Source organism: Daldinia loculata (genome assembly GCF_022478755.1).
Source record: "Daldinia loculata strain CBS 113971 unplaced genomic scaffold F4817scaffold_42, whole genome shotgun sequence".
In the NCBI taxonomy this organism is placed as follows: domain Eukaryota; kingdom Fungi; phylum Ascomycota; class Sordariomycetes; order Xylariales; family Hypoxylaceae; genus Daldinia; species Daldinia loculata.
In genome coordinates this window covers 264,074-284,121 of record NW_026054896.1, presented here as the reverse complement: position 1 = coordinate 284,121, position 20,048 = coordinate 264,074, and the positions used below count along the sequence as shown (strand labels likewise).

Sequence of the window (20,048 nt, the reverse complement as noted above, 5' to 3'; positions counted from 1 at the left end):
CCCCCCGTTTTCGCGCATCGCGTAGAACAGATAGCAGGGCCGTCTAAGGGCGGGAGGGCAAACGGTCAATTCGCATAGAAATCCGAACCAACCCAAGCCCCCTCCCAAATGTTCCCTCCTGGAACCGTCGGCGCGCGCCATGTGTAAAAAGATAATGACGCTTGGGACACTAGAGCAGAGTGTCCCGTTCAATGTACCGCATGGATTACAGAGCTTCAAGGAAGGTTCTCGCCTTGTGCTCCACCTGGCCGCGCGGAAAAGAAAAAGGGTTCGACAAAGGCAAATAAAAAATACGGGGAACTGTCAAGTCAGAACTATTGACAAGGAATATGGAATATGGGACAAAGAAAGATGCCAGAGACGAGGGACTGTCAAAATCTAGATCACGTTTAGCAAACTTCTCATAGATGAAATATCATGACAGAACAGGGTCCTTGAGTAATGCTCCCGATTTACTACCTTCCATGATGAATGTCATTCCTAAACTCCCGGGCGTCAGCAAGGGGGTATCGTACATCATATCTAAATCCAACCCCCTTTCGGTAGTACCAGTGTAGGACGCATCAGTCGATATGAAATGTTTGGACTTATGAGTCGAAGATAACCTTCTTACGGCCTCGGCCTCGTCCGTTATCAAGAGCATCCAGTTCGCGGTCGATTTCCATTATATCCAGCATCTCTACCTCCACATCTCTTTCGTCTTCCAGCTCCTGTTGCTCGACGTCGGCAGCAGCATTCAAGCTGTCTGCAAAGGCGAATCCACCTCTCGGCCTTGTTGGCAATTGTAAAGGCCTGTGCTCCGCTTGAGCTTGCGCAGTGCTATCGTTCGAAGGCGATTCACCAAATAGACCTTCCATCCCAAGTTTCGAGAGCTTTCTTTTAGGACCAACAGAGAGGTTGTAAGCAACGCTACCGGGCTGTTGTGGTCGAGGATAGACAACGATGGCGCTGTTCTCCTTTACGCGATCGCTTGGTCTCTTCCGACGACCGATGACTCCGCCAATCTTAGTGCCGACAACCGTCTCGCTCTCCCTAACAATCACAAGTCTTCCCTCGCCACATACTAACAATTCGACGGGCAAGCCTTCGTTTCCAGATAGGCTTGCGTCGCCGTTCTCAACAAAGCGGACGATGGCACCAACACCGGTGCAACGTTCGCCCATTAGTCCGACACTTAAATCGTTTAATCGTACCATACGGGTTGGCTGCGCTCCACTAAAGAGGTTGACGCCACCGCCAGCACCCTTACGAATTTGTGCATCCCAGAATTTAAGAACACCGGGTATGACGAAAATATGTTCAGCACCTCCGATCCACAAGGCAACGCTCTCGTCAGCCGTCGTAGTTGCACTGGCTGGTAGCGACGTCACCACGATACCTCCCCTAACTGGTGCAAAACGTTCAGGTCCATGGGAAGTTGTGAGAGCATCGCGTCTAGAGTGAGGAGTCATAGGTACGAAATCAGAACTACCACTCGAGCCCCGTTGGGAGGCAGGGTTTCGTAGAGGGCTTGTACCTTCGACATATCCAGAGACGTTAAATTCCGTTAATGCGTCACCGCGGATACCAGACCCGGGCTTGCCAAACAGGGCAGGTCCTTGAGGGGAAACACCATCGATATCCCAAATGCCCCATTGACCATCCGCAAGGAGAACGAGAATAGCACGACCATGGGCAATCCACGAAGCCGCAAGTATCGGTTTCCGCGATGAAGAGGGTCGGGCAAAAGGGGGATAGAACGAAATGAGCCAAGAGCCTTGCGAAGGGAATGGTCCCTCGGATAGATCGTCAGGAGGCATCGAGGCAAGCGCATAGTCGTATATCCTAACGGCTTCAGGCGACGCATTGCATAGAAGTTGGGTTGAGTGAGTAGGGTTAAAGGAGATAGAAGCAAGGGGTTTGGGTAGGAATTCGGTTTGGAACGGCTCGATCCGTCGACCTGTTTTGGATGAATCCTCTAGGGGCACGTCCCATAGTCGTAGGGCGCCAGAAGCTTCGGGGGAATGAGCGGCTACTACGACGCGAGGTAGCGCACTAGACTCTGAACGCGATCGTTCGCTCGACTTGCTACGTTCCGATACGGTCTTTGGTCTAATGAGCGTCATTGCTAAGGAATCACTGCCTTTTATTTGACCGGCTAGCAGTGTCATAGTCTCACCCCATTTGCCATTGCCAGCCTTTCCTGCTAGGAGATTCTCTTGCAGCTCGGCTCGAGCTTTGCTTAGGGGGGATGGTGGAACAAGGGGTAAGGTAATGAGGAAGACCTCACGAGTCAAACACGAGGCAGCGAACACCATCCTATCCTTTAAGATATCCGTACCTCCCCATGCAGCATCTTCTGCCGTACAAGGTGTTAAGGGCAATGCCGCAAGATGAAAGACAGCAGTGCCAAATTCCAGGTCGAGGGTTTGAATAATTTCGGGGTATGGCACGTCGTCATCGAGCGATTCTTCGAACTGCGGCGCATCAACGAACGATCCTCCCTTCCCAGCGGGCGCAGTATCTTCATCGTCAGAATCAATGATCATGACGGCATCCGCAGGGGGGTTGCCATTCTGCTTAGCTGTAGGGCCACGCTCAGCTTCTTTAAACACTTCGGGTTTAAATCGCCGTCCTCCACGCCATATTATTGTGATACCACTCTCGTGACCATATATTAAGATAGTCGCGCCCTGGGGCGAGAGAACAGGGTAGGTCTGAACAGCATGGATGCGACGGGGAAGGGTATACCTAAGAAGCTGAAGTTAGACAGAAAGAGAGGGATGCAGGCCTTTTTGGGGAGATGTACGTATACTGAGTGTTCTGCGCAGTCCGGCGAACGCGAGGCACTGTGGTTGGGGCCATGATGATGGTGAGCAGAGCTTCAGATGTAGCTATTTCCAAAGAGTTCAAGGTTGTTGAGAAGCAGGACAACAGGGAACCGGATATTTCAGTAGGCCCAGGTTCATACCCACCTAGAATTTCATCACGTCATAAGGGATCTTCAATCAAGGATAAGACGTGATGTAAAACTAAGGTATGTAGACAAGTAGATGTTGTCAGGACGATTGCGGTTGTTGGAATTGAAGTCGCGATTTAGACAATTGACTAACGCGACGAAGCTATGGATAGCTCAAAAACTTGGGGCCACGTGACTTTTAGCTGTACTGACTAAGCTAGCTCTAGCTCCATACAGATGTACCTAGGTACTTCGTACATACCACTAACAAGCAGCACTTACAGATAGGTACATGTATTCATTCGCCCGGTTTCAGAATTGACGATCCCCACAGCGTCATTCGCGCTTGGCCGGGTTGATCATCATTGCCAGCCGGCTGCCTCACAAACATAGGTACCTAGGTACCTACCTACCTTACCTAGCGGATAGATTGCTAGAAGCCCATCTGACCTGAACTGGTGATAGCAGTTACGCGTGACTGGCCAAACCTGGTGTAGGTATTTGGCGTCTAAAAATTGATATTGACGATTACCCCGGATTCGACGTAATGTTACCAGTAACATGGCATCTAGGTATAACCCTTAATTATGTACTTACGATAATACTCTCAGTATTTCACGAAATATTACAACAGGTAACTAGTCTTGATAAACGTCATTAGAAAAAGTCATTAGAAAAACCTACAAAAGTAACATGTACAAACAGAACTACAATACACACGTATATACCAAAGTCCACGAGCAAATGCCTAGTCATTTGGACTATCTGAATAATATACAGCAAAGTCCTCTCAATGATCACTAATGCCTAATCCTCTATCAGAACTCTTCGCGCACAGGGCGGTTACATCCGCTCAAAACTCCCCTAGGCCGCCGCTAGACCTCTGGCTTCATTTTTTTAATTAACTATCTCGCGTAGCACAGCACCCAAAATGCATATCGCCCTATGACGGATGCAGCCTATCTTCCTTTTGGGCCCGGGCCCTAATAGATCTCGCGAGAAATTCCGAAGTTGATGTCGAACTGCAAATTGTGACACGGCCGGTCAACAACGTGCAAAAGAAAAAGGAGAGGACGGCGTAGGAAATTTTCGTCGGTAGTAGCAAGGCCGGGGAGTATCGTCCTATATTGTAACCACCCAATATGTTATTCCTTACACCTCAATACAAATAACGCCAGGGATCGTCTAGTCTGATCGATCATCCAATGACGAATGGCCACCATGAAACGCCGTTGATGCCGATGTGAATAAAAAGTGTTACAAGCGGAAGTCGTTCATCGTGATATCTGCGATGGGTTCAAGCATTGGTAACCTGGAAAATTAATTAGCCCGCGTTACCACTTTGGAGCCGACAGAAACTCATACCCTTAGAATTCTTCGCGAGTAATCTTGGTTGTCAGCGATGCTACCGTCGCTCATTCGTCGGTTCATAACAGGGTCGAGACGAGAGTCGGTCATCGAAACACCGCCGCTGCTACTGGGAGGCTTTCCGCCACCAATGAACGCGTTGACAGCAGCATTTCGTCGGTGTTCTTCTTCAATCTCGGCGTTTCTCTTTCGACGCAACCAGAAGAAAACTGCGCCGCCAAAAGCAGTTATCGCAACAACACCAACCACAACACCAGCTGCAATACCGGCGACATTGGTTCCGGAGCCCGTCTCGGGTTCAGTAGAGGCTGTTACGGTCTCGGTAATATCTACGACATAATTAGCACAAACTCATGATCTAACGAGAAATAGTGAATAGGCGCATACCAGAAGTACTGGCTGGGGCGTCTGAAACGCTTGAACTAGTCTTCGATGGAGTTGAAGTGGAAGAACTAGAGGCCGGTGCCTCACCAACTGATACCTTCTTTCCGGTATTGTAGACCGTGTAAGTATCAAGACCACCGCCTATTGGCAAGTCAGTATGGCACTTAATACAAGATCATCAACATTACATACATGCTTGCGAGCCAAACCCGGGACATGGTTCGGTGCATTCAGAATCATCAACTAAGTCGCTTTTGTTAGGATATTGGTCACCACAGTAACACTCTTCCGTATTAGAAGCAGCCACGAGGCTACCATTGTCGCGGCACAGGCCTGCGCATGCACCCTGCGAGTTGAATTGGATTGTTTGCTGATGCTTCAACGTTCCCAAAGATTTATAACATCCGTGGACGGTATCTGTTCCCGGTATCGGATCCGTTGCTGGCGACTGCAAGTTCTTCGCATTGGCAAGAGGACCTAGGGCCAGGATAGCCGCAACGGCAAATTGACGAAGTGACATGATGTTGAAAATTATTAACCTTGATGTTAAGTTACCGAAAACTTAATTCTCTCAACCCGATCAACGACTGGAGAGGATAGGAATCTAATGTAGGTTGGATTCAATCTCCTCTAGGGAGGGGGAGCCGATAATGTCCTTGTCGTATTTCGTACTGTATCTCGATCTTCGTCGGTTAATACTTGTATACAAGTCTGGATCGCAATGAAGTCATCCAGATCATGTAAATGGAGATAGCGAATCTTTTGATTATAGTATTCGTGGCAGTGACGTCGGTTTGCAATTGATTTGTACGTTGTTCTTTATGGTCTTTCGGCGGCGGCAAACCCAATTGAACAGGTGAAGGGAACGTATAAAACAATGGCCGGCTAAATCAATAGCTTTTGTTAGAATCCCTTATTTATTAAGTAGCGCCTTAATCTCCTTTGACGAGCCCTTGGGAAGTTCAGTGAAATGTTGAATGATAGGGAACAAAGTATCTGTTCTCGGGATAACGGACGTGTATTCGGCAACGTGCTAGAGTCGAGGAAGGTGAAGGGAAGTGTCGTGTGTTGTGTTGTAATTCTACTCACCCTCTTTTCTTTATTTGGTTCAAGAGGTCGATGTCACGATGACCTGGCGAAAAGGGCCTACGAAGGTGCGGTGTAAAGGTGAGGGAAAGGAACAAAAACGACGAATTCAGAAGATGAGAAATGAGAGACACGTCGAGATCGGACGAGGAAACGAGTGGACTGACTGACTGGCCTGAGTAACTTTAGGGAGTGTGGGAATGGGGGTTGTTTTGCTTTAGAGAGGCAGGTCGGGGTGTAGGGTCGGAAAGGGAGAGAGGGAGAGGGAGAAAGACACGAGGATGCAGAGGTGAGTTTGTGAGAAACAGAGGCTAAGAACCCAGAACGGGATAGACCCCCCAGTCATAGAGGAACCGAACCCACTTTAACTTGGGTACATACGTTGTGTACCTACGATTAATGTATTTTAGAATATGTACGTACCTGATTATGTGGTACTTCGATGTTACACTGGAGGGGGACCGGTAGCTTGACTGGCTGGTGACTGGTTAGTGGTTACATGCAGTGTGGCCAGGTGTGGTAGCAATCGCGCGGTCTTGAAGGAAAAAAAGCTGGCAGGCGGCCAGCAGGTCTCGGTGGGTGGTGGGTATGTAGTGGGTGATGGGTTATGTACATACATACACCAGATGGGCGTAAATGGCAGAATGGGTATAAAGATAAGTGGAATACAACTTGGATAGGCGGCAGGCTCCTTGCGCTCTTTACTAGAAGGAGAATGTGAAGCGAGAGGATGGGAAATTACATCGGACAAGGGGGGAAATTTGTCCAAGTAAATACGCTGCAGCACCGTGCTTAATAGTTACACTTACACAGTGTCTTATCTTTTTATCCACCGCTTATGTACATGTACTCTTACGTGCTCCAAGTTACACAATTATCTTCAATTTTATCCCTTCTTCTTATCCTGTAAATACCCTTTTTATTTTCCAACCGTTCTTATTTTAAACCTCTCTCCATCATTACCTTGGAGTTTCGTCTTTTTTGTTTGCCTACCTATTTGGCTAATCAATTGATGAACTATTTTCCCCTACTTATCCGCTTTTCCCATTGGACTTCTCCAAACCCCTTGCAGTAGTGTCAAGCCACTCAGCTGTGGTACATACCTAGGTACTTTAGCTACTTTAGTACTTGAGCTTAAGTTGTCACTTAACCCCTGAAACTTTCCCGAGAACGTCTCTATACGTATTTCCCCACAGGTTGCGTTTTATTGGTCCGCATAATGATAGAAAAGGAGAAGACTATGCCTTTTATGGGCTTATGAACTATCCGCACCCGTATCGTCTTGCACTTATTGCACTTATGTCGGGTTTATCCGTTCATAAGCTCCAAGCTGGTTTATGGGAAGTGCGTGGATTTTCCTAGGACAAGTTATTGTTCCTAACGCTTACCCTACTTCGCTTAATTGAAGTGCATTCAAGTGCATTGTATGTGGCGCTACACGTTGTGAAACTCAATTACGCACGTACACGATATGCATCGGTATATCAAGTACCTATTTGTGCATAAGCATAGTTAATACTTGCTACAGTAAGGTGTTACAAAACCGGTCAAGGTGTCTGGGTGTTTGCTTCCATAATCTGGCTGCCGTCTCCATCTTTCTTAACTTCCCAATAAGCCTTCGCCACCCATTATTACAACCTAACAAGATCCAGTATCGAGCACATTATCCTCACTTCAATTCGACAAATCCAATAATTAATCTCGACCTTGAATTAAGAATGGTACTTTCTTGAGTCTTGATCTACAGATTGACATTGCGACGTAACCTTTCTCTTTATGCACGCTGCATAGGAAGATGAAGATGATAAGACACGAGAAGAAGAAAACTGCCCAAGCAACCCCAAGGCAACCCAAGCAGCCAAGCAAGGTAAAGTAGCGAATTTGCCAAGCCAAACCCGAAACAAGAAACACACGGCAACAGACGGTCAAACCGTTAAGAGTATGTAACCAGGCAGCCTGGCAGCACAAGAGGAACAAATTATTTCGAATGCTTCCACAGCCGAGCTATTCGATCATTTCATCACTCTCGGCACTTCTTACAGACAATTCTTACATACAGACCTGACTGACAATTAATTGCTTGTCCGTGCGTTTCCAACAAGAGATTCGAGAAAGAGATTTCAGGTCTTATATCCACATATACCCAGATTCGTCAAAGCTCATTATCGTCAACCCGATACCTTGTGTCCCTTTTTTTCTCGTCCAGGACTCCAGAGTCTAGATTTCGGCCCTATGACTTGCATAATGCATGAGTGAGGCTGAACACCCACACCTCCGCAACATTCTCGATGCTTTGAAAACATTTTAGGTACACACCTTATTGTTCCTTTCATTCGTATTTAGGTACATGATGGATCCTAGAATTCGGATACATACCTCATTACGTACATTATCAGACCACCTCACACTATGTAGGTATTACAGTGAAGGCTTAAGTTCCTTAATAGCAGCGATTCGAACCTACCTACCTATTCACCACCAGCCTTGAAAACTCACTACCTAATCTGTTCCTTCGTCCAATCGTCCATCCATCCGGAATCGAGCTTCTATCTTCGTGACTGTGTTTACGTTACTTATCTGTAACAAATTGACAAGTCTACTTAAACAACAGGAACAGAACAGGTCGTTTCACAACAGCATCCTCATTTTTCGCAACATAACCAAATTTGGCATGTCCAACTCCAGAGCTTCTACATCCAGTAATAACTTGGATCCTAAGATAGGACGGCCACCCATTTGATCCTTAAAAACGCGGGGATTTTCCTATGCCACGGCCGTAGGAGCACTTATCCCAAATCTCAAAGGAATGCTCTATATCTACATTATCGCGTGCAAAGCAAGCATCTGAGCTAGCCGACATAACACAACATCAAGCGAACGATGTATGATGAATCCCTTCTCTTGTTAGCTGGCCAATTACATATCATCGCTAGTCGAATCATACCACATCCAATCCTGAGGTGTTTTCTGCCTGTGTCTACCATTCATGTGAAATTCATGAGTCGGTCCTAAGTCCCGAGTCCTATCGTAGCGCGCCAATCGTCGCCAAGATCAAATATTCAATCGGGTCAGCCGGTATTCTCATCCCAGCATGCCCAGACAATTTCTGCATACCTAAGGATTTTATGTATGCTCAACGATGCGTGCGCAATTCTTATATATGAGTTTCGAGTGCTCATTATGGCGACTAAATTATCATGATTAAGAGTTTTACCAAAGTCTTAGGTACATAGGTCACAGGTATTCCACCTATTATTAGATGTCGGACCAACAGTATAAGTCTTACTAAATTATGATTTTTTGTCTCCTTACTTCGTACATTCACGCCCTGGGCTTATATTTTTAGTTTATTTTTTCCAAAAGATTCCATAAAAAGCAAGACATATGTCTTTTCGCTAGCTTATTTAAACAATTGCAGGATTGCTTTAGTCAAGCGCTAACCCCTATTTCGACCCTTAGCCCACTGTATATCTCGGACTCTCGATACTCTAAATATTTCGATAAATAATAGTTACAGGTTAAGTAACAGAATTATCCAATGATGAAAAGTTGTCAATAACTGGTGATTTTCGTCATTATATCATCAAGTGCTATCTGAGTTCTAAAATATATGGTGCGCAACACTAATAGCTGGCCAAAAAGACCAATATCTACCCAACATGAGAATAGAATTGCGACTGTTTGGGTAGTATTTAACCAAATGTAAGGTAGTTGGTCACGTTTTTTCTAATATACCTGTTATTTGATCATATTCTTGACCGTTTCTTTACAGTTCATGATATATATTTTTTTACCAATTAACTAACTAACTATTCAGAAGTACGTAGTTATAACTTTCAATCACATAAATCATAAAGGCAAGATTATAAATAGTTGACATAAACAGTAAATTTAACTAAAGGTATTATAAATATGTATAAGTGCAGTAAACTTAACAACTGAAACATTGAAAACAACTCGCCATTTCTTAAGTATCCAGATTTCTAGTATCTACTATGGCATCATGGCCTACTTGCTCAAACTCGGGCGCTACTAACTAACAAATAGTCAGTACGGCATTCTCGGTACTGGCACAGTCGACTTGAAGAGGGTAATAGCAGGATGTAGATCCGGCAGGGCAGTCAATAACACACTGGCCCGCGAGCTCAGCATGGCGGTGGTGCGAGAGGAATGGGTCACCGTCGATAGCCGACAGGTCAAACCACGACCTACCATTCTGCACCGCTAGCTCGACTTGGAATACCTTCCTGGAACCAGATACGTCGGTACATTTCAAAACAGAGCCAACATTGTCGTTGTAGGCAGGGAGTGGGGACTTGTAATGCCGGCCAGCTTTTACCTTGACTAACGCGCTGGAGGCCCCGTCGTTCTTGGCTGCGGAACACCAGACGTTGAATTTACAGTTGTTCTGCACGATGATATCGCTTGCCAGGACGGTGGGAGCTGCTAGGAGAGCGAGCGAGGCGAGCTTGAGAACGTTGAACATGGCTGCGGTAGGTAGATGGGTTGTATGATTGCTGGAGAAGCTGTATATCTGATATTGACGTTCCTCGAAGCCGTTAAGAATAGGGCTGTCCAAGTGAAGATGCTTTAGGGTGCAGGATGATGGTTGGTTGGATTGTGTTTGAGTAGTAGGCATTATCATCGAGGCATTGGATGCATGGTATATATAGACTTAGGTTATTTTTTCGTTAATGATATTTGTTCTATACAATTACTTGTCTAATATTAACTAACTGATTATAGGTTCTTTTGATCGTAACTATGTCGTTAGGGGGCTTTATACTGTGGTGGAGTTGACTTGAATCACAAAGGAGGTGTTTGGCCGAAGCTTAATAGGCACGTCTAGAACAAGATGATGTTACATTTACTTGGTAGATGTTTAATCTACTACTTTGTGAGTTGTTTATTTGATGGTATATCCCATGTTATTAGTTTCATTCACAAGATATGATTGAAGCTATATTGAATACTCGGTTCTTAAGATCTAGCACCAGTCATATACTATAATGCACTAGCAACTCCGATATATGAGATACGATTAACAGTCACGAATAAGGCGTGGGTACCTACCTAAGTATATAATAATGATTGGAGAAGTGGATTGATTCACTATAAACACGTAAGACTAAAACTTTCAATTCTGTTCTAGGTGAATATTGGATATCCATATTCTCGGCCGAGTTTTGATTTTATTATGCCAACGAAAGGACGTTTAGGATCGACCTTGACTTGGAAAAGATCTAACAAGCCTAAATGTTGTTGCTCAGAACACTGCAGCTTGTCGATTTGAGTTTTATTAGCAATACATAAGAATACTGAAACTATTCATAGGCGGGGGTTGCATTAAGATCAGTATTGGATCTCTTTGGTTAAAACTCACTAATAGACTTTGGGTATCTTGGTATATCTGCTCTTGGTTTCTGGCGTAATACCTGCTACTCATCTGTGCAACTTAAAATAGGCGCCCAGAAGGTAGCCAGGTAAGTATATATTAGGCACTTGACTATTGATAAGAAAGCTAAGGCTAATGCGTAGGTAGCTAAGCTATAATAAATCCCTTCCGCCTTCTAATATTTTTATATCTTATATTGGAACATTTTGATTCGAGCTGCCAGCTTGCAGAAATTCAGCCACGTCCCCATGGCCTCATATCCTCGCATAATCCAAAGCAGTTGCTCCATATCTATCGACTATGTCAGTTTTGACTTCTTTCTGTTCAGTGAGAGCAACGACAACCTACCGGCTGCTCCTTTTTGACGCCAAATGTAACAGTGTTTTCTATCTTTTATATGACTTGATGTTGATATTTACCCCTTTATTGAGTAACCGAGGTGCGAGTTGGTACTTGCGAACTAATTAAATCTCCTGGTAGAACAGAAACCTCGTCGCTTTAATGGCCCAGGCCTTTAATTCAAACCTGTACGATGGTAATCAACCTTACGTATCGCAAGATATTCTATTTACGCACGAGTTGGGAATTGGTGGTTTTGATCTCTCCCTACTTATTATAGCCCCTGATTAAGGGGTTGGATCAGGGATCTGCACGGTACTTGGCTTGGCCCTAGTGTGGCTTGATTTGATTTGATTTTGAAGTTGAACAAGGACTCGGCGCAGTCTTTCTACACTTCAAAGATTGTGACGACTACCATTATCATTGCGATGTGAAAACTAGTATCATTAATCCAAGCGATTAGCCCTGCTCTTCCGTCACTAGAACGAAAAAAGAGGGTCGCGCTATGGTCAGAATACTCAATTTATCATCAACACAAACCTAACAGGCATGTAAATACAAGAGGTCACGCTTCCTTTCCATCTCCCACCTGCTCAGCGCGACACAACCTCCCATTCTGCGACCCGGGATACCCCACGGCTTGGACCGCCCAACCCTCGCTCCCAACCGTCGTCGGCGCCCAGAATACACCCCACGGGTCTCGCTGCTGCTTTATCTGCAGCAAGCGCTCGTAGTGGTGTCCGTAGAACGCCTGCTGCCAGTTCGGCTCGCCCGGGTCTCCTTCGTTCATGTACGACCCGGCATCCGGCGACACCTCGCGTAGCAGGTCCATGTACCCCTGCATCATCGTGTCGCGCTCCGTCGACTGGTCCGGCGTCTGGTCCATCAGCATCGCGTGCATGCGGTTTTTGCGCCACGCCGGGTTGACCGAGTTTTCGGCGCCGGGCCACCCTGCAACTTCTTCCGTCGGCGAGGTCATCGTCCCGTGGAAGTAGTAGCCCCGGTCGTAGCCCCCTTCCGTGGCCGTTCGTATCGCCTTCATCGTCTTGTTCCATAGCTCGTCGTCCTCCCAGTTTTCGCGCGGGAGCAGTCGGGACCTGTATCTGGTGTTGCCTGGCGGGGACCCGATTCCTAAGCTGGGCAGTCCGTAGAGCGAGGTGAAGAGGAGCGGCGGGTTAGTGACGTTGATACCGAGACCGTGCAGATCATCGTATAATGGCTGCATGAACTTGTAGACTGCTGCCGCCGTGGAGTCGGTGAACTCTGAGCTGGTTACGAAACTGTAACTGTTATTCGGAAGGGGATAGATGTAGCTGAAACAGTAACCACCGGCATCTAATATTTTGGCAGCGAATCTATAGTAAGTGCCAACCCCCTGCCAGAACTTCTCGGCATCAGTGAGTATGCCGGGGATAGGGGATGTCATATTCCTTGGCTCCAAAAGAGTGAGGCTTAACGACGTTGACGTTAGGTAAACTGGTGGATGCGCTTTTAAGATAGCCGAAGTCACCACTCCATAGGTTCCTATTGTACCCGTTAATAATGCAAGAAAGGCTCATCACAATAAACCGTGAAACGCAGATTCGTACCTCCACCACCGCCGCGCAATGCGAAGAAAAGATCAGGGTTAGTATACGGATCTGCTGTTACGAACCGGCCGGAAGCAGTTACAACACCAAGAGAAAGTACTTGATCCGCTCCGAGACCAAATTTAGAGGTGATCGTCGTGTGGCCCCCCGAGCTCATCCAGCCGCCGATTCCTCCCACCGTGACCCAACCGGGCGCGACTACAGTTATGTTGTGGGCCGCCATGAGGTTACGTTCCTCCCACGACTCGACGCCGGCTCCGAATTGAGCCGCCTTTCCCTGATAAGGCCCAAGCTCATACGAAGGGATAAATTCCATGGCCTTTAGATGATGTGTCCAGATGCTAAGGGATCCTGCTCCCACCGACCTGCCACCAAAATCATGTCCTGTATTTCTGTTTTTATGCTGTTAGGAGTTCTCATCCTTTGGGCGGTTTTAAAGGTCTAGACAAGTGGACTCATCTTACTTAATTACTAGCCGGATGCGCTTGTTCCTGGCAAAGTTGACTGCTGCTTGGATATGCTTCACGCTCGTGGCATTAACAACGTATTCGGGGAATCCACCACGCGTACAATTCCCCTGGGGGTTCAAGGCGAGCGCACAAGTACCACCTTGCGACCATTCTGTCAACGAAACAAGTGGCTCGTCAATCCAGAAGTGCGAAAGGGATGTATTCGTAAATAAGTACGTGCACCTTTCCAAATCATAGTCGGGTCCTTGGTAGCAAGCGGCTGCTGCAGGTGTTGGTCTCAGCAGAGCGCCCTCAAGAGTCCTGTTCAACCGAGACCACTCTGCGACAGATGGCCAGTCGCTGTCGCCCGGGAAGACTTTACAGCCATCGACGGTGCTGTCATCCAGTGAAGCTGTAGCCTCATCACCAAAATCTATGGCGGAGAAGTCACCGATATCTTCTTGGGTGAGTTGAATGGAGTCCGAAAGAAGAGCCCCTGGCTTAAGCGCGATAGCCCCGGAAAGAAATACGCCCGCAAAAATGGAAGAAAGACTCGGCTTCATGATGCCGAAGATCTGTCAGTACGCACTATACTGCAGCACGCCTCACGAAAGATCTCAACAAACCTCATAATAACGTTACGGCCATAGCGGCCTATGTATATTGCTCGGTTAGGCATAACCATCCACGAGAAATGCTCCCTAGGTACTTATCGAAAGTAGGGGCTAGAACTCCTTCGCGGGCAGCTTCAAGATTTACCGAGCCACTGGCAAAACCGATATCGTTCAAAGTCATCGTGAAATGGGCCGATGACCATCATTATTCCTCATATAAGGTGCGTCTATAGTCTCATTTGGGGGGTTACCTTGGAGACAATAATATCAATCGATATTTTATCGCAGTATATGTACTACCGATGACACCGGCGGCTCTGGTCTTGGCATATACCCGGCATTAGCGCTGTGGAGGACTAACCGGGTGTATACAGTCTCGTACCCGGATCTGAGTATCGTGTTATACAGTAACCTCGGGGATATGGGCCCATGAGAAGCGGCGAGAGGTTCAGGCTAAATAGGGATGTGCTTGATACCTCGCGTCTTTGGTAGGATTCAAAGCCACATGATGAGGCTAGATGCCGCTTGCCTGGTACCAAAGCTTACCTGTCTGGCTCATCTTCTTGGCATGCTGCTATTCTAATCCTTCTATATCTTTGTTATACATAGGTACCTAGGTATGTACATTCCGCAGGTGGCTTAGACTTAGGCGACGACTTTTGAACCTTACTATGCGATCGGTACAATCCCAATCATAACCTCAAGTACAAGATTCGTCTATCATAATTCATAACTACCATCTTACTAAGCGAAGCAGGCGACCCCGAACGCGTGGCTATCATACGATAAGACCGAGCAGCGCAGCAACCCCCAACATGGCGCATAGTTTCGAACCACGTCGATGGCGGCAGAGTCCCGATTGTTAATCAAAAATGGAGACATTTCTTCGGCATTCACATTACCGCGGGTGAAGAATAGCTCTAAAAGGGCAATGCTAGAGCCTAGAGATTCTGGTTAACTCACAAATTATTAGCTCTTGTTACTGATAGACGACGTGCTTTACAATACGCGGAAAACGCACGGCGGCAATATTGGATCTTAAATATGGAGCTGCCAGTAATCTAAGTCATATATGCACAGGCGCGACGTTAATCTAGAGGCTTCTATGCCAATTCGATATACATAGTATCGCATACATAAAAGCCGTACTAGAAGGAGGAGGAATATGGTCCGCCTGGGTAAAGGCTTTGAGCCTAGTGTAGACCCTCGTTAGCCGAGGCATATGTATGGGTTTGGGGAACCCCGTATGGACGGCATGGATATTATTACAATATTGTATGTATTTTATGTTGTAATGGCTAAGTTACAGGAGGGAGGATCTAGCTTTATATACATGTGGGTACCCCACATATGACAGATATTCTAAGGGGAGAAAGTATATCGTAGGGCTGAGCGTTTAGTGTTCGTAGTTCAGCTAACCCCTCGACAAGTCATGGGAACCGCCCTGTCGTGTTATTGACAATTTCTCATCCTATTCTGCAAGATCCCGTCTTTAAGTGCATTCTTGTCAACCCAACTACGACACATCATAAGCCTTACACTCCATCCGATGCTTCTTCCAATCCTTGCGCTGGCATTCTGACGAGCAGTACATGACCTCCTTGCATCTTGAGCATTTCAAGAGATTCCCTCCATTCTTGCCCTCCGTCGCGTTGCAGTTGCGACACTTGTCCATGTGCAAACGCTCAAGACTTCCTTGGGCATTAAGTAAATCTAGGTCTACAATATCCTCAACAAAAGGTACTGAGAAGGTCGGGCTGATTGCTACGCGGGTTGCATACTTGGATGCTGCGCTATTCCAGTCCGGCAGGCTTATAAATCCATCGGGTAGCTTGCCGTTGCCGCAGCTGCACATGAATTGCTTCCCCATCTCCGTGCTAAGCGGGATCGTGGCACGGGACTTTTTGTATTCGCATTTAGGGCCGTGACTCCACGTGCGACACCGCTCGGCGAATGCAGGGAGGACTTCTTTCCAGAGCACGAGCTCTTCGTCATTGACGTTGATGGCGCATATCTGTAGTTCGCGAAGGATATAAAGGAACGTCTCGATTTCTCCCGAGTCAATTAGCTGCCTGGTGATAGGGATTACTGCCGCGTCTGCCACTACGGACCCCTCTGCGCCATTGATCCGTATGGCGCGGACGAAGATAAGGACTTGGTTTCCATCTACGGGGTGCTGGAGTGCAAAGAGCCCAGTGTTTCCGCCTTGAAGCCCCGAAGCTAACATAAAAATAGAAAAGAGCGACTCTTTGAAGTTCATACGCAGCGAAGCTGGCTCAGTTGAGTCCCGCAATCTTCGCTCGCGAACGGAGAACTGGTGAGACGTAAGTGTGTTTAGCCATCGATTTTCCTTTTTGTGAACTTGATCCACATCGAGGATCGGTAAAGAGTCTAGGTTGACTTGTTGACTGTTGAGTGGTATGGGCATGGAACTTTCCCCGAGCGTGATGGGGTAGATGAAAGACGATAGCGGTCCCGAAGCCAAGGGATCTGCTAGGGTTGCAATAACTTCAATGTAACCCGAAGTGCGCGCGATACGTGTCTTGGCGGTTTCCTTGAGAACCGGAGCTGGGAATGACGCGGCATGGACCAGGAGTTTCTCGCCGAATACGATATCTATCGAGAATGGTGACGACTGTTGCAATTCTACGGGGACACGTTCTGTTAGGAGTTTCCGAGCCTTTTGCGAAGAAAAATCGACATGGTTACATAAAGACTTGATCATATTATTTTCAAAGTTCGCGGTAATTCGGGTAGGTGGAGGTGTATCCGTTTGGACGGCGCTCTTAACTAGAGGATTCTTGTAGCTACCTGCCAAGGGATAACCTGTCATTCCCGGTTTGTATTTCGTGACAAAGACGTTAGAAGTATCAGTGATTGTCGTCGCGTGTAAGACCATGGTGGGTAAGAGGTGTTTGAAAGTGCGAATATTCATGGGTGTGTTCTGAACGCGGAGACCAGCTCGAGTATCTCTTGGTTCAACCTGAAGGCCAGTAGATGGCACGTAAAAGGAAGCTACTAGAGGAGACTTTCCTTGCCAGCCCAGAGGGTCCTGATGGATTGTTATCGAGAAATTCTCATTCTCGCGGCGTCCTGATGTTTCAACTTGTCCAAATACGGCGTGCACACTAGCAAAGAAATTCTCCCAGCCCATTGGATTACTCGACTTGAGCATACCCTCGAGCGTTGGTGCGTTAAGCTTGCTCTCTTCGGTGCTATATAATCTGTCAATATGTTTTCTCGGCACCACTACTGTGACGCAGACCACTTCTGGTATATTGTCCCATGCGTGGAAGCCACCCGCGCTTGGCATCGATCTTATGTCGTTCCTCATCCATTCTTCGGTATATAGGCCTTGGACATGCAGTTGAGCGCCCAATTCCTGACGATAAAGGCTTCGCAAGGTTCTCTTGTCTAGGTTATCTTGGTCTATCATCTGCAACAAGCGCTCCCAGAAGGATGGCCAAGTAGTAGAAGTATTTGCCCGGATATATTTCAAGAATAGCACGAAACTGCCTCTGTGGAATAGTGGATATCCCTGGCCTAGAAGTTTCCTTGCTAACTCTTCGTGATTTACTTTTAGAAGTGGCGTGGGGTCCTCACTCTCGAACATTTGTATGTAAACTTGAAATACCGCACTGGCAAGCGCATGCGGCTCAACATATAAAGCCTCAAGATCGCTGGGTAATTGCGAGAAAGATGTGCTCAATTTCCAAGCCAATCTCGAATGCGCCTGCTGGGCTCGAGTTGATGTGCTTAGAGTGTTCAACAAGATTTCATCTACGCATGACACGGATGTAGCATTAGTCCAAAAGTCGACTGGGCTTAGACCAAGAAGTATAGATATCGTTGGGGCATGACCAGGCAGTAGAGCGTCAAATTGCTGCCTTCGCGTCTTTTCTGTCTTGACCAACTTCTCTATCCATAGGGTGGAGCTTGCTGATGTCTTCAATAGAGGTGCGGCTGCTACTAATAGATTTAGTGTGCCGATATGGTCGGCAAGATTCGAGGTATCAATTACATCGAATTTGGTTGGTGCCGAGCCGGGCGTAGCGTAAGCTTTAGGGTCGAATTCAATAGGAATTATATCAAGTTGTCGGCGAAAGAGACATGTTGGTCCGCCTCTTGAAGTTGAAATGGTCTGTAGGGCGTGGCTAAAGGATAAGGCGTCCGATACGGTGAATCTAAGAGTTATACTCCCTTCCGGTACCTCTCGGAATGCCGCCACCCACTCGCGGAACTGAGTCTTAGCTGCAGCAACAACATTGAGGATCTCGCCGTCATCCCTTTCGGGACGAAGCGGGGACCCCGGTGCTAAATTCGCTTTAGCGGTTGCGAGATGGAATCCAAGAATGGGGTCTGTGCCATAATGAAGGTACGTGTTTGCAGACACAGACTCAGAGAATAGCGGATTGGGAACTGTTCCTGGGTATTCGGAAAGACTGCCATGCTTCCAGAAGCGCTCTCTGGCCTCTACAATCCCCTCCTTCGACGCGATTGATAATGGCGCCGCGGATCTGAGCCCAGTTAGAATGAGCTCGGGCTGACCCTCAGATTGGCCGCTCATAAGCCTAAATAGCTTTCGAGTATTCTCAAGGTCTTTCTCGAAGCTAGCCTTAGACTTAGACTGGGATGACGCGTACTTCATCCAGACCTGTCTGACTTCCTGAAGCGAGTTTGCATCGCAGAATTTCAGCATCGAGCCATAACGTTCTTCGCTCCACTGATCTATGCTGCCTGACAATGACACTATCTTTTGTGCTTGATTCTTGATCAGCTTTTTGGAGTCTTCATCGATGCGAAAATGGAAATATATATCCCACGCGATCTTGGCACTGATACCGTCGACGAGGAGGGTAAAGAGAAGTACATTTCGTGCTAGAATGATTTAGTATAAGGATATCTAGCCGGGATATGCTCTGCATACCTATTATGGCAGTTTCAACATCGCAGCAGGTAATGTCAAGCTTTCTTGCTGCTACTCGAGTGTTAGTAACATCGATGGCAGATCATAATATACTAAGAAACTTTGTGGATAACGTCTGCTCGGCATAAAAGTTTGAGTTTGCCTCCTCATAGAGACAGGAAAGCCCAGATGAGAGCAAAAGGGGTACTTACGGAACCCTCGTTCGGAGTAGGCTGTGAATAGAATATTACGGACGTCGCCACATCCAAGAAGAAGAATATCAGCATCTACCCCCTGGGGCAAGCCCCTCGTCAGGCTGACCGCGGGAGTATTGCCGATGGGGTAGAACTGAGTAAAGAATGGAATAGTGGCCGGGATGAACATGTTGGTAAGTAATCCTGGCAGATAGAAAGGGTAAAACTTCCATAGGATTTCCTACGTGAGTAAACTGTATCCAGAGAGTTTCAATATGGTCGTATTCTGATGGCAATTTGCGTTTGAAAGCTCGACCTGGGAGACCAGATGTCACTTCTCGCTGTTATGGTAGTAGACGAGAGTAGACGAGCTTGGTTGGGTATAAATATCAACCTAGATAAAAACAGGTTCAACGAAGATGTTCAGAATCGTTGTTACCTAATCGATTGCATTCCATATATTCCATATATGCTCGATTATTCTTTGGTAGCTGGTGTAGGTTTAAATTTAAACCTGTGTCTTTCATCCTATTTTATCATGAGAAAGGTTAGGTATTATTCACGTCGCCTGTTTCCCATTGAGACGGTTGGAGACATGCAAAAGTGGAGTTAGTAGCGGATGCTGCCGACTGGCCACAGTTTTAGACCAATGTTTTTACCTTACATTTACCTTATACGTACCGCTAGGATGTACCTAGCACAGCATCAATGGTACCTACACCTACCTAACCTAAGGCACCTAAGGCACGCAATACCTAACATAGGTAGACATCATCATATCACATT

General features: G+C 46.8%; 5 protein-coding genes across 5 annotated transcripts; all 5 read right to left on the bottom strand.

Annotated features, from left to right (window-relative positions):
* Window positions 1-484: 484 nt before the first annotated feature.
* F4817DRAFT_192052 (uncharacterized protein) lies at window positions 485-3,166 on the bottom strand. Its single transcript, XM_049298469.1, has 2 exons — window positions 2,789-3,166; window positions 485-2,730 (listed from the first exon to the last, which is right to left on the bottom strand). The coding sequence occupies exons 1-2, from the start codon at window positions 2,842-2,844 to the stop codon at window positions 588-590; spliced, it is 2,199 nt and encodes a 732-aa protein (XP_049156926.1). The 5' UTR covers window positions 2,845-3,166; the 3' UTR covers window positions 485-587.
* Window positions 3,167-3,917: 751 nt separating this feature from the next.
* F4817DRAFT_191989 (uncharacterized protein) lies at window positions 3,918-5,560 on the bottom strand. Its single transcript, XM_049298468.1, has 4 exons — window positions 4,883-5,560; window positions 4,694-4,831; window positions 4,304-4,635; window positions 3,918-4,250 (listed from the first exon to the last, which is right to left on the bottom strand). Exons 1-4 carry the CDS (start codon window positions 5,208-5,210, stop codon window positions 4,236-4,238), a joined length of 813 nt encoding a protein of 270 aa, XP_049156925.1. The 5' UTR covers window positions 5,211-5,560; the 3' UTR covers window positions 3,918-4,235.
* Window positions 5,561-9,725: 4,165 nt separating this feature from the next.
* F4817DRAFT_367062 (uncharacterized protein) lies at window positions 9,726-10,415 on the bottom strand (the record flags this gene model as incomplete). Its single annotated transcript, XM_049307068.1, has 1 exon — window positions 9,726-10,415. One exon carries the CDS (start codon window positions 10,413-10,415, stop codon window positions 9,813-9,815), a length of 603 nt encoding a protein of 200 aa, XP_049156924.1. The 3' UTR covers window positions 9,726-9,812.
* A 1,660-nt stretch (window positions 10,416-12,075) lies between these two features.
* On the bottom strand, window positions 12,076-14,196 carry F4817DRAFT_360257 (FAD-binding domain-containing protein; the record flags this gene model as incomplete). Its single annotated transcript, XM_049306259.1, has 4 exons — window positions 12,076-13,034; window positions 13,100-13,491; window positions 13,564-14,100; window positions 14,186-14,196. 4 exons carry the CDS (start codon window positions 14,194-14,196, stop codon window positions 12,076-12,078), a joined length of 1,899 nt encoding a protein of 632 aa, XP_049156923.1.
* A 1,252-nt stretch (window positions 14,197-15,448) lies between these two features.
* On the bottom strand, window positions 15,449-19,845 carry F4817DRAFT_344519 (uncharacterized protein). Its single transcript, XM_049304162.1, has 3 exons — window positions 19,281-19,845; window positions 19,090-19,140; window positions 15,449-19,040 (listed from the first exon to the last, which is right to left on the bottom strand). Exons 1-3 carry the CDS (start codon window positions 19,450-19,452, stop codon window positions 15,679-15,681), a joined length of 3,585 nt encoding a protein of 1,194 aa, XP_049156922.1. The 5' UTR covers window positions 19,453-19,845; the 3' UTR covers window positions 15,449-15,678.
* Between the last annotated feature and the right edge of the window lie 203 nt (window positions 19,846-20,048).